Raw genomic sequence first — 13706 nt, 5'->3', positions numbered from 1 at the left:
TTCTGGTTAGCAGTCAAGTGCTTTAGCCACTATGCTACCAGAGCTCCTATCACAGAAGAGGTGATCAAAATTATCAAATATATTTACGTGTTTTTTGTGTTGTATTTCAATCTGTAGTAAACTTAAATACATATGTGCTTAATCATATTTTGTTATATCGTAGTCTATAGCTTTCATTATCTCTAGTTTGTTTTCTGAGTTCCCTAGAGACTAGAAATTATAGTCACAAAATTAAAACAATGTGTGTTTATTCATTCAACAAAGATATATTGACCACCTTCTATGTGCTAACCATTGCGATAGTAAAAGTGATAGAATGTTGAAAATGGATTCTACTCTTAAAATGCTCAGAGTCTTGGGATCCTAGAAAATAGTATAACATGAGAAACAAACAGCATTATTATTATTATTATTATTATCATTATTATTGGAAACTTGACATTTAGATCTAGAGTATACCAGAATTTGATTTTTTGTATAGTGTAAGTTGTAGGGGCAAAGTTTGTTTTTTTCCCCTGCAAGATATCCAACTGATCCCATATAAATTAGTGAGGATTCTGCTCTTCTTAACTATCTGTAATGCCACTTTTGCCATTTATCAAGTGTTCGTATATGCCTGTGTCTGTTTCTAGATTTTATATATCATATTTCTATTGCCAGGTTACATTTTGTTTCATTGGTCTGTACCAGTGCCACGTTGTCTTAATCATTGTATCCAACAGAATAAATCCTTCCTCCTTGCTCTTCCTCAAGAGGCAGTTTTTAGCCCTTTGCATATGTATAAATTTTAGAATCCACATGTGAGTTTCCCCAAAAAAATCTATTGGCCATTGGATTTTGATTGGGATTACATTGAATCTGTAAATGTATTTGGGGAGAATATTCATCTTTATAATAATGAGTCTTCCAATGCATGATCATAGTATATTCCTTTGTTAACTTAACTCATCCTTAGTTTTCCTTAGCAGTGTTTTAGAGTTTTTACACCATCTTTAATTAGATATACTCTTAAGTGTTTCATTTTTATGATGTTTAATCTGGTGTTAATTATTAATCCTGAACGTAGGTATCTCCTATGACACATTGGTCCTATTCCTAGCTACCTATCCAAAATAAAAAAAGTGCATACATTCCTTGGAAAGGCATATGCAAGAAATGTCTATAGCAGTTTTTTTCATAAACATTCTCAATGTTTACCAAAAAAAGAGTGGCTGAATTGTCATGTATTCGTGTGATGGAAGATTCTGCACAGTAATGAAAATATGCAGTATGCTACATGCCACAAGATAGGTGAATCTTACATAATTTAGAATCAAATTGACCAGGCAGAGACCATTGGATTTTCATTATATAAAGTTCAAAATAAAGTTCAGAGATGGAGGAGGGAGTGAGTAGTGATTGGGGTAGGGCAGGGAGGGTACTGGTAATGTTTTATTTTTTGCCTGGGTGCTAGTAACATAGATATATATTCCCTTTATGATAATTTGTTGATCTGTAACATATGTGAATTTTTCTATATGTATGCTGTTTTCGTATGAAAAACAAAAAGTAGGTGGCTTTACAGATCAGAAATTTATTGTTGTACAGGTCCAGAGGCCCAAATTCAGGTTGTTGACCCTAGAGGAAGGTCCTCCTTTCTCTTTCAGCTTCTGGTAGCTTCCACCAGTCTTTAGTGGCCTGAGCTTGTAGCTGCATCTGTCTTGATTATCATATGGTGTTTATATTCCCCCCGTGTGTATGTGTCTCCATGTCTGTCTTCCCTTTTCATAAGATACCACTCAGAAGAGATTAGCTTTAGGACTCACCCTACTCCTGTATGATCTCATTAATAAAAGAAAAACCCTATTTCCAAATAGGGTCATACTCAAAGGTACAGGGGTTAAGACTTCAGTATATCATTTTGGGTAATACAATTTAATGCATAATGTATACTAGTTAAGTAAAATTAAAAAGAAAAAAGTTGCCAGTATTAAGTTACCATATGTCATGGAAGAAATCACGAATTTCTTCAAGTCACGTGAAAATGAAAGCATAACCCTATTTACATTTTATAGTTCATAACTGAAGAAAACAAAAATATTTGATGCACACATACAATGAAGAAATATAACAATTACCATCCACTTTTCTGCAACTGATCACGTGGTCGTAGCTGGTATTCAGAACTACCTTCTTCTACCACCCATTCTGTATTTTCCCTTGCTCTCAGCAAGCACCTTAGCTGGTTATGGTTCTTTGCCTGGTGAGGTAACCCAAAACTTCATTATTGAAGGGTCTGGGCTATTAGTAGTCATATCAGAATTGGGTTGCTGTAGTTTTCCATTGACTTTTATCATTGGGCATGGTAGTACTAAGAGACACCCTAAAGAATTTCCTGTGTTCCAGACATATTCTTCTTAATCTCCATTATGTAATATCAATCCATTTCCCCTTGGTAATCAGGATCTGTCACACTAGACAGTACAGTAACTCCCTTCTTTGTTGATCCAGAAGCATAAGGAATCCAAAATGGTCAGGTGGCACTCTTAACTTTCAGTTCAATGCAGTCAGCATCGTGTTTCCAGGTGGGAGTGTTCCTCTCTTTGGGACTAAGACCTTTGTTAATATAGCACATCACAACTTTGTGGTTGCAGCAAAGACATTCCCCATTGCCATCGATTCAATTCCAAATCATAGCAACCCTACAGGACAGAGTGGAATTGCCCCCATAGGGTTTACAAGGCTATAATCTTTACAGAAACAGGCTGTCACATCTTTCTCCCACAGAGTGGCTGCCATCCTTTCAGTTAGCAGCCAAGCATTTAACCACTATGGTACCAGGGCTCCTGCAAGTGAAGGCATTACTCAGAGAGAAACTTACACCAGTAAATGCCCACGTGACAAAAGTAGAACGGTCTCAAATCAACACCATAACTCTATAACTTGAGAAACTCGAAAGAGAACAACCTAAGCCAAAATCTTAGGAAGGAAATTACCAAAAAAAAAAAAAAAAAAAAACAGAAGAATAGTAGAATCAACAAACCAAACATTGATTCTTTGAAAAGATCATTAAGATTGACAAACCGTTATCTAGAGTGACAAAGAAAAAAAAAATTCAAATAACCAAAGTAAGACATGAAAGAGGAGACATTACAATTTACCCAATAAAGATAAAGAGAATTAGGACAGAATATTGTGAACAGCTTTTCAGCAGGAAAGCTTTATAACCTAGTTGAAATGGACAAATTCTTTGAAGCATGCAACTTACCCATACTGACTCAAGAGGAAACAAAATTTCAGCAGAACCATAACAAGTGAAGAGATTGAATCATTGATCAAAAATCTCCCAACAACAGCAACAAAAAAGTTCTGGACCAGATGGCTTCTCTGGAGGCTGTTTGTTCTATCAAAGATTTAGAGAAAAATTGATGCCAATCCTGTTTAAATTTTTTTAAAGGATAGAGAAGGAAGGAATGCTCCCTAATTCATTCTATGAAGCAAACATAACCCTGATACCAAAACAAGACAAAGACACAAAAGAAAACTGCATACTGGAATCCTATATGAATATAGATGCAAAAATCTTCAACAAAATGCTAGGAAACAGAATCCAACAACCTATTAAGAGTCATAAACCATGACCAAGTAGGATTTATTCCAGGTATGCAAGGATGGTTCAACATTAGATAATCAATCAACGTAATACACCACATCAGTAGAATAAATGAAAAGAAACACTTGATCCTCTCTATGATGCAGTAAAACATTTGATAAATTCAGTACCCTTTCTTGAAAACCCTCAAGATTTGAATAGAAGGGAAGTTCCTCAGTGTGATTCAGGACATAAATGGAAAGCCAAAAGAACAGCCAATATTATATTTAATGGAGAAAGATTCAGAATTTTGCCCTTGAAATTGGGAATAAGATAAGGGTGCCCACTCTGCCACTGCTATTCAATATTAAATTAGAAGTCCTAGCCAGAGCAGTAAGATGAGAAAAAAGAATTAAAAGGTATTCAGATTGGAAAAAAAGAAGTAAAATTATCTCTGTTCATGGATGACATGCTCCTATATAGAGAGAAATCCCAAAGAGTCCACAAGAAAAGTTCTAGAGCTAATAGAGGAGTTTAGCAGAGTTGCAGGGTACATGGTCAGCAAACAAAAATCATTGGGTTTCTCTACACAAACAATGAGAAATCTTAAAGAGAAAGTCGAGAAAATATTCGATTTACAATAGCATCTAAGAGAATGAATGCCTATGAATAAATTTAACCAGGGATGTGGACGACTTACACAATGAAAAATCGTAAAACACTGCTGAAAGAGACTAAGGAAGACTTAAATAGAAAGATGTTTTATATTCATAGGTAGGAAAACTTAATATTGTTAAAATGTCAGTACTGCCCAAAGCAATCTATAAATTCAGTGTAGTCCTGAACAAAATTCCAACAGCTTCTTCACAAAAATGGAAAAAACAGTCCTCAGCTTTGTATGGAATGGCAACAGGATGAATAGCTAAAGCAGTGTCAAAAGAGAAGAACAAAGTCGGAGGATTCACACACTACCATAAACCAAACCATTTTAAAACATATTATACAGTTACAGTAAACAGCCAGGTACTGGTATATCATTAGACACACAGACCAATGGAATAGAATTGAGAGGCCAGAAATAAACCCAACTGTGGTGAACTGATTTTTGACAAGAGTGCTAAATCCTTTGGATAGGAACAGTGTCTTCAATAAATGATGCAGAGAAAATTGAATTTCCACATGCAGAAGAATGAAACAGGATCCATGCTTCACACCAAACACAAAATGGGTTAAAGACCTAAATATGCAAACTAAAATCATAAAATTCTTAAAAGAAAATGGAGATGCAATGCTGTTGGGCCTGGTTTTAACAGTGGATCAAACCATAACAAAACCAGAAACACCAAGACAAGCAAATGAGACCTCATAAAAATTAAAAACTTTTGTTCATCAAAAGACTTAACAAAAAAAGTAAAAAGACAAGCTACAGACTGGGAGAATAGAAACTATGTTTCCAATAAGAATCTGATAACCAAAATACATACAAGTGGTCCTCAAGTTATGAGTGTCTTAACAAGAATCTAATAACCAAAGTATATACAAGTTGTGAATGTCTTAACTTAAGGACAGCTCCTACTTGCCCTTTAATGTTATGAATTTGCCCTCACTTTGAAACAATTGATCCAGTCCTTACTGGCAACAAATTCTCTATCACAATCACCTTCACTTGCTGCATATGCAGCTTTTAAATCATTGAAAAGTTTTCAAGCCTTTCTTGCATTAACCAAAAAAAAAAAAAACACCCCACTGCCATTGAGTTGATTCCAACTCATACCGACCCTAGAGGCTAGAGGACAAAGTAGAACTGCTCCCTAGGGTTTCCAAGGCTATAAATCTTTACAGAAGTAGACTGCCTTATCTTTCTCTCAAACAGCAGCTGGTGGATTTGAATCTCTAGCCTTTTGGTTTTAGCAGCCAAATGCTTTTAACCACTGTACCACCATAACTCTTTAATAATAAGAAACCATACTCACCTGTTCAGTTTCCCTAAAACTTTGACTTTAAGACACACTTAGAAATGGATCTCATTCATAACTCGTGGACTGCTTATATGTATAACTTTGATAGCTTAACAATAAAAAGGCAAGTAACTAAATCATAAAATAAGCAAAAGACTTGAATTGACATTTTACCAGAGGACGTTAAAATGGCCATTAAACACATGAAAATATGCTCAATATCAGTAGCCATTGTTGTTGTTGTTATGTGCCTTTAAGTCATCTCTGACTCATAGTGACCCCGCCTTGGGTTTCTGAGGCAGTATCACTACAGAAGTAGATTGTTCAGCCTTCCTTCCGAGGGCTTCTGGTTAGCAGTCAAGTGCCTTAGGCAAAGATGTAAATCAAAACTATAATGAGATACCACTTTCCTCTGACTGGGATGGGTAAGATAGAATCAACAAAACAGAAAATAACAGATGTTGGTGAGGATGTGGGAAAATTAGAACCCTTATACTTTGCTGGCAGGAATGCAAAATGATAACAGCTATTGTGAAAAATAGTGTGCCAGTTCCTCCACAAACTGAAAATAGAACTACCATAAACCAAACCATATCAAACTCAATGGGCATAAGTGAATTCTGACTCACAACGACCCTGTAGGACAGAGTAGAACTGCCCCATTCGGTTTTCAGGGTTGTAAATCTTTGCAAAAGCAGACTGTTGTTGTCTCATCTTCCTCCTGCAGAGTGGCTGGTGGATTGGAACTGCCAACCTTTTGGTTAGCAGCCCAATTCTATAACCACTGCACCACCAGAGGAACTTAGAACTGCCATATGACCCAGCAGTTTCACTCCTAGATATATGTCCAAAAGATCTGAAAGCAGAGACAGAGAGAATTGTACATCGATGTTCACAGTGTTACAGCACTATTCACAATAGCCAAAAGGTAGAAACAGCCTAAGTGTGCATCAACAGATGAATGAATACACAAAATGTGGTATACAATGAACTACTACTCAGCCAGTAAGAGATATGAAGTCTTGATAAATATTTCATGGAGCTTGAAAGTCATTATGCTGAGTGAAATAAGACAATCCTAAAAGGGCAAATATTATCTGACCTCACTTATACTAAAAAAAAGAAAAAAACAACAGGAACGTGTATAGAGACCAAAGTTTATTAATGTTTACCAGGAACAGGAGGGAGGGGAAAAGAGGAGGTTATTGCTCATGGAGCACTGAGTTTTGGTTTACAGTGATGGAAAAATCACATTGATTAAAGGTAGGGTTGCACAGCTGATTGATGTAATGTAATGTCAATAAGTTGTACACCTGTGAAAAGTTAAGTGAACCAGAATTGTGTAATACACATTTTTATGACAACAACAACAACAAAGTAGCTGCTTATGTACAACCAGATACCTCATGGCATTTGGTTCCTTGGATTGGAGGTTTAGGGTCATGGTTTCATGAGACATCCCAGTTAATTGGCCTAATACCGTATTTAGTCCTTCTATTCTACCTCCTAGTTTGTTGAACTTGAAGAATGTAGTGCCTGGAGTCTTAAAAGCTTATAAGCAGCCATCCATGATACAACAATTGTTTTCTATTGCCTGGAACAACAGAGGAAGAAGGTGAAGGAATAGGAGGAGGAAATTGAATGTGTGGCTAATTGCCTCCCTGAACAAATGCCTCCTTTTCCCTGAGACCAGAAGAACTGGATGGAGACTAGCTACCATTACTGAACATTTTGATCAAAGATTCTATAGAAGAATCCTGGTTAAAGGGATTGGAGTCAGGGTGGATGCAGAATAGAATTTCAAATTCTCATGGACTCTAGGCATTTTGGAGCCCTGGAGGCTGGATTAACCCCTGAAACTATAGCCCTGAGATAGTTAATCTTTAAATCTTAAACAAAAAATATCCCCTGAAGTCTTCTTAAAACCAAACTATAGTTTAGCTTAACTAGTAAAGAATGTCTTTGAACATTGAAAATGACTTGAACATTTACTTTTTAAGATCCATCTATATGGAATCAAATTGACAACTGCAACTCAAAAGATTAAATGGAAACTTAGGGGGCAGTGTGAGAATGATTGTACAACTTGAAGAATGTAATCAATGTCACTGGATTACACATGTAGAAACTGTTGGAGTATGTTCTGCTGTGTATATTCTGAACAATAAAAATACATATTTTTAATCTTTCAAAATGTTTAGAAACCATTAAAATGAAATAAAGCAAATATAAAGAAAAACAATACTAAAAAAAGGAGAAAACATTGAAATGCAAATTTAAGTTTCTGAAACACAAATATATGTGATAAATTAAATGTAAGTAATGACTACAGAAGTCCAGGGAATTATGAAAGTACTGTCTACAGCAACTCTTACTGTTACCCTTTGATGTTACGTAAATTTGCCCTCACTTTGAAACGATTGAACCATCCCTTACATGCAAGAAATTCTTCATGGCAATCACCTTCATTTGCTTTATGTCCAGCTTTTAAATCATTGAAAAGGCTTCATCCTTTTGTTGTATTGAAGTAAAGCTAAATATGAATCGTATACACCTGGTCCAACTTGACTACAAATTCTTAAAGACACAGTTAGGAACAGATCTGGTTCATAACCCAGAGACTACTTGTATATACTTTTATTCTAAACCCTTCTCCAGCGGGTAGCTTGTAGTCCTGCTTCCACTGTCCATTTACCTATTAGATTCTTAATCTTCTATCTGTTCTCCAAATATACAAAACTGCTTAAAAAAAAAAAAAAAAACTTAACTGATAGGAATGAGTACCTCTTAATTGCCACATTCTTGTGTGTGTGTGTGTGATTTGGGCGAAAATTTACAGAGCAAATTCACTTTCCATACAGCAGTTCACATACACTTTGTCTCATGACATTGACCACAATTTACCCCAATGTAACAGCTCTCCTCCACTTCCTCCTGACATCCACCTCTTCCCTGTGTCCATCCCTCCATTCACCCCTGCCCCCTGAGCTGCCTCCCTGTGCATAAACAGCCCTTCTTTCTCCCATGATTGTTGTCTCCAAGGAGTGTATTTACCTCAGGTAAATGTTCAACTCTTGTGCCTGTCTTTTGGTTAATTGCCACATTCTTTGAATTTTTCTCAGAATTGTATAGAAGATGAATGAGTTAATACATCAGAAAAGGAAAAGGCATGTAGATAGGAGGTGCCCAAAAAGAGGCATTTAAAAGAGGAAGGAATATTCAACAGTTAAACTCTGTAGAAAAGAAAAGTGGAAATGAGAAAAATTCCATCAGCCATTTTCAATTCAGTTTCTACTATTCAATTCATATTCCACAAGCCATTTTCACCCTGAAGATATTTTAACTCTTTGAGTAACAAAATTTTTTATTAATAGACTTTTTTTTAGAACAGTTCAGATTTAGTTTAGAGTGGTTTGAGATGTACAGAAAAATTCAATAGTATAGAGAATTCTCAACTCTTCCCATTTTCACATAGTTTTCCCCTACCATTAGTATCTTACGTTAGAATGGCATATTTATCCCAATTATTGTACTAATACTGATATGTTGTTAACTAAAGTCCACAGTTTATGTAGATTTCTTCAGTGTTTACCCAATTCTTTTTTCTATTCAAGGATCTCATCCAGAATACCATGTTACATTTAGTTGTCTCTTAGTCTGTGACAGTTTCTCAGGCTTTGTTTTTATTTTTAAATGCTGATTGTCATTTTATTGACTCTTTTTTAGATGACTTTGTTTCCTTCTTTTTGATGACTGACAGTTTTGAGTAGTAGCCAGACATAGTGTAGGATGCTCCTCTATGGAATTTGTCTACTATTTCTCTCATGATTAATTTGTGTTTATGGGTTTGGGTGAGGAAGTAAAAACGAAGTGTGTAAGGTGCCATTTTCATCACATTCTATCAAGGGTACTTTCTGCCTACATGATACATGACTATTGATGTTAACCTTGATTACCTAACTGAATAATGTTTAAATTTCTCTGCTGCAGTTCCCTTTTTTTTTTTTTTTTTTCCTCTCTCCTTTCCATACTGTACTCTTTGGAAGGAAGACATTATGACAGCCCACATGTTAAAAAGTGGTTAGGTAAGGACCCCTCATTGAGGGCTGAGCATTTACATAATTTCTTTGGAATTCTTCTACATGGAAGACTTGCCTCTTCTCAGCTTATTTATTCAGTCATTTATTTACATCAGTGTGAACTCATATTTATTTTTTACTTTGGGTTATAATTCAATGCTAGTTTAGTTTTTGCTCAGGTTGTCCCATCTTTGGACATTGGCCACTTTTTCGCTTGGCTACTGTATCACTTTGACATACTCTCACCAGTATGGGTTTTTTGTTTTTGAACCACTTCCTTACTTTCTGGCACTACAAGATGCTCTGACTCATTTCCTGCTTCAATCCTTGAATCGGCCATTTCTCTAAGAAGCCCTGGTTTTGTTCCTTTTATTGCAAAATAGTGTTAGAAACCAACATCTGGGTGTTAGGTATGCATGTTGCTTCTGGGATGTCATTTATTTTAGGCCCTCTCAGCTGACAGAATAAAGAAATATATGTATATGTGTATTCTAACTCGCCCCCCCCCAAAAAAAAAAAAAAAAAAAAGAATTCCCAGGTATATAGAAGAGCTGACAAGAACCAGCATGAAAACAGTGAGTAGGGAGACAAATGGAGATGCAGACTGTCAGCTGTCTTGACAGCACCAAAAAAAAAAAAAAACCTCACCGCTGTCAAGTCAAATCCGACTCATAGCAACCCCTCCTTGGGTTTCTGAGATGGTATCTCTGTGGAAGTACAGATCACCCAGTCTTCCTTCTGAAGAGTGGCTGGTGGGTTTGAACTGCCAGCCTTCTGGTTAGCAGTCAAATGCTGTAGGCATTATGGGACCAGAGCTCCCAAGTATTCTAACCCAAGTATGTACATGTATCTATAAATATTTCTTTGTGTAATAATCTCTATCTGTATTAAGATAAACATGTATTCTTACTACCTGAGTTATCCTAGTCTCCTCCTGTTCTCATCTGTAAATGTCTACTTCAACAGTGAGAAACCTGGCTCCCACTATTTGCCATGCATTTACTCAGTTGTTCATTTCTAGTGTACATGTATAGCAGTATCACAGTTGGAAACCCATACCCATGTGAGAAACAACTGTATCAATTAGAGTACATACTACGTACAGTTCTTTTGCCTTTAGTCTTACAGGCATCACTCATTTCCACAGTCATATAGGTTAGCAGCTTTTCTCCACTTTAGTGAGGTTGTTTCTCACATTTTCAAGGTCTTCTAGCTTTTATTTGTTCTTTAGAGTCTCTACATGCAGCCCAGCCCATTACCGAAACTCAGCTGCACATGGTGCTTCTTTCTCTGAACTCTTGTGAATTAAAAACCTGAAAGAAGAATCTAAATATTATAGAGATGCATTTTGATCACCTAAAATCACTGTTACTGCTTTTTTTATATAGCCTCAGTATTTTCTAAGGATATTCTTCAGGATTCACTCAGAGCACACACTCTCTCCTTTTCTCTTTCTCTTCCTCTCTCTCTCACACAAACACATACATCCCTCCCAAACACACCCACACCCACCCACACACAAAGAGTTCTTAAGCGTTACAGATACTGTCACTTCAACTTAGTGAAAATCTCAAAGCACATTAAGTGACAAAGAAATGGTAGTGAGCTATTCAAATGATAAACATTCTTCTTTGTTTTATTACAATATCAAAGGAAAAGTAGAATTGTAAAAATAAATTAAGCAGTTGCTTTTTATTTTTCAAAGCAAAAATGTGAACTTTCTTTTTACAAAATTGTGAAAGTATTAATTTATTCACAAGTGAATCATTTCTATTCAAAATATTATATGTCTAATCATATGTACCATCTATAACAGGTTCTTCTTGCAAAACGGAAACTGGATGGAAAATTTTATGCTGTCAAAGTGTTACAGAAAAAAGTTGTTCTTAACAGAAAAGAGGTAAATTAAGACAGCTATTTTTTTCCTGAGCTCATTTTCTCAATTAACAGAATTGTTTTCTGATGTACAATATGAGTTGATCCTTTATCTTTTTTTCCAGCAAAAACATATTATGGCTGAACGTAATGTGCTCTTGAAAAATGTGAAACATCCATTTTTAGTTGGATTACATTATTCTTTCCAAACAACTGAGAAGCTTTACTTTGTTCTGGATTTTATTAATGGAGGGGAGGTGAGTTTTTAAATTAGTTTTCTAATACTGATAAAGGAAATATAACACTGAAGTTCTTAAAAGCTCCAGATGGACAGTCCATCATCAACAGATAGTTTTTGAGTATTCAAGGTACTAGCTAAGCACATGCAAGATGGAGAGAAATAGAAACCAAGCTCTTTTCTTAAGCAGGTTATAGTATAGTTGGGCTCTGGTAGCATAGTGGCTAAGTCACTTGCCTGCTAACCAGAGGGCTGGCGGTTCAAACCCACCAGCCACTCCTCGGAAGGAAGGTTGGGCAATCCTACTTCCGTAGTGATACTGCCTTGGAAACCCAAGGAGGGGTCGCTATGAGTCGGGGCTGACTTGACGGCACATAACAACAACAACAACAGTATAGTTGGGAAGGTTTATGAAAGAACCTTGGTATGATGCTACACTTTATGCATAGTTTTGTCACTAAGCTGTATAGCAAGAATAATATACTGAAACATTAGAATAAAACATGATTTATTATTTAGATAATTTTGTTTCAGCAGTTGCACATCAATATTACTCCAGCCTCCCTTTTCTAAAGTGTATGAACTGTTAATACCAGTCAGATGACTTAATAAGAGGTTCTGGGGTGAAATGAGTTTGGAAAATGCTCCATGTAACCCTCTTCTTGGTGATTCATAGTGAATCAACATATTAAAAACTCAGGGAAGTTCTGCCTTAAACACAGCCAGGATTTCTTTAAAAAAGAAATCAGCTCCAGCCAATTGCTACCACATTGGAATTTAAGACTAATGCTAAAGAAAGGTTCCTGCCTCCACTACCACCCCCCTTTTTTTTCCAGGAGAAAATTAAAATATGAATAATACATATTTTTAAAATCCATAGTTTAAAATGTTCCTTGCTTTGTTGGCGTAGTGCCTAAGGCATTTGACTGCTAACTAGAAGACTGGCGGTTCAAGCCCACCAGCCACTCCTAAGAAGGAAGATTGGACAATCTACTTCCATAGAGATACTGCCTCAGAAACCCAGGGAGGGGTCTCTGTGAGTTGAATCAACTCGACAGCAATGAGTTTGGTTTTTTCGGTTTTAACTAATGCAGAATTTAAAAAAAAAAAACAGCATTTGGCACAAATAAGTTATGTCTGTGGATTCTATTTGGTCTGCCAGCCACAAGTATTCAGTCTCTGAATAGTTTCTTCAATGAAAGAATAGTCTGAAAAGGCTTAGTGAGCTGATTGCATTAGTGATAATCTAGCTGGAACTGTTGCCTAGAGCGGTGAGGTTACTATCAAAACTGAGGCTTATGAAGGAAGATAGTGGGAGATAGTGGGATATTGGGAGATAGTGAAGCTAGCAAGAGTGAGCGGTTGCTTGGTTGAAGAGAGAGGATTGCTAGGTGGGGCCATAGAGACAAGGGAGAGCCACAAGTCTGTGCTTTGGGGTGTTGTTATCTAACGTTCAAAGTAATAAAAGTTCTTGTTTTTGTACTTACAGAATATATTTCATTTTATGAGTCTTAACATTCATTTTCTTCAATTTTACAGCTGTTTTTTCACTTACAAAGAGAACGGTCTTTTCCTGAACACAGGGCTAGGTTTTATGCTGCTGAAATCGCCAGTGCATTGGGTTACTTGCACTCCATCAAAATAGTATACAGGTGAAGTTTGTAAAAGTATGTAAAAATTTATTTTTAATATTTTATGTCAGTTAATATTCAGTTTTGCTCTTCTTTCCTTGAACTTTTAGAGACTTGAAACCAGAAAATATTCTTTTGGACTCAGTAGTAAGTATTATCTTTCAAAAATCTACTAGTTCTCAGTTTCTTTTGTTGTTGTTATTCTTACACACTGCACAATCCCATATATATAACATTCTCAAAATGATGAAACTCGATCATTAGCTATTAGAGAGATGCAAATCAAAACAACAATGAGATACCATCTTGCTCCAGCACTAGTAGCAAAGTTCAACAAGACAGAAAATAACAAAT

General features: G+C 36.0%; 1 protein-coding gene across 1 annotated transcript in view; it reads left to right on the top strand.

The window, feature by feature from the left end:
- Nucleotides 1–13706, top strand: part of LOC103204526 (serine/threonine-protein kinase Sgk3) — a 118202-nt gene that overhangs the window by 77431 nt on the left and 27065 nt on the right. Inside the window, exons 8-11 of the mRNA XM_007949718.2 lie at nt 11425–11508; nt 11609–11740; nt 13261–13373; nt 13463–13499. Of these exons, the coding sequence (XP_007947909.1) occupies nt 11425–11508; nt 11609–11740; nt 13261–13373; nt 13463–13499 (366 nt within the window). The remainder of the gene's footprint in view (nt 1–11424; nt 11509–11608; nt 11741–13260; nt 13374–13462; nt 13500–13706) is intronic.

Source organism: Orycteropus afer, unplaced genomic scaffold (assembly GCF_000298275.1).
Source record: "Orycteropus afer afer isolate SDZICR_OR568_19922 unplaced genomic scaffold, OryAfe1.0 scaffold00252, whole genome shotgun sequence".
NCBI lineage: Eukaryota > Metazoa > Chordata > Mammalia > Tubulidentata > Orycteropodidae > Orycteropus > Orycteropus afer.
The sequence above is the reverse complement of the archived record's forward strand: the minus strand, read 5'-3'. Positions and strand labels throughout refer to the sequence as shown.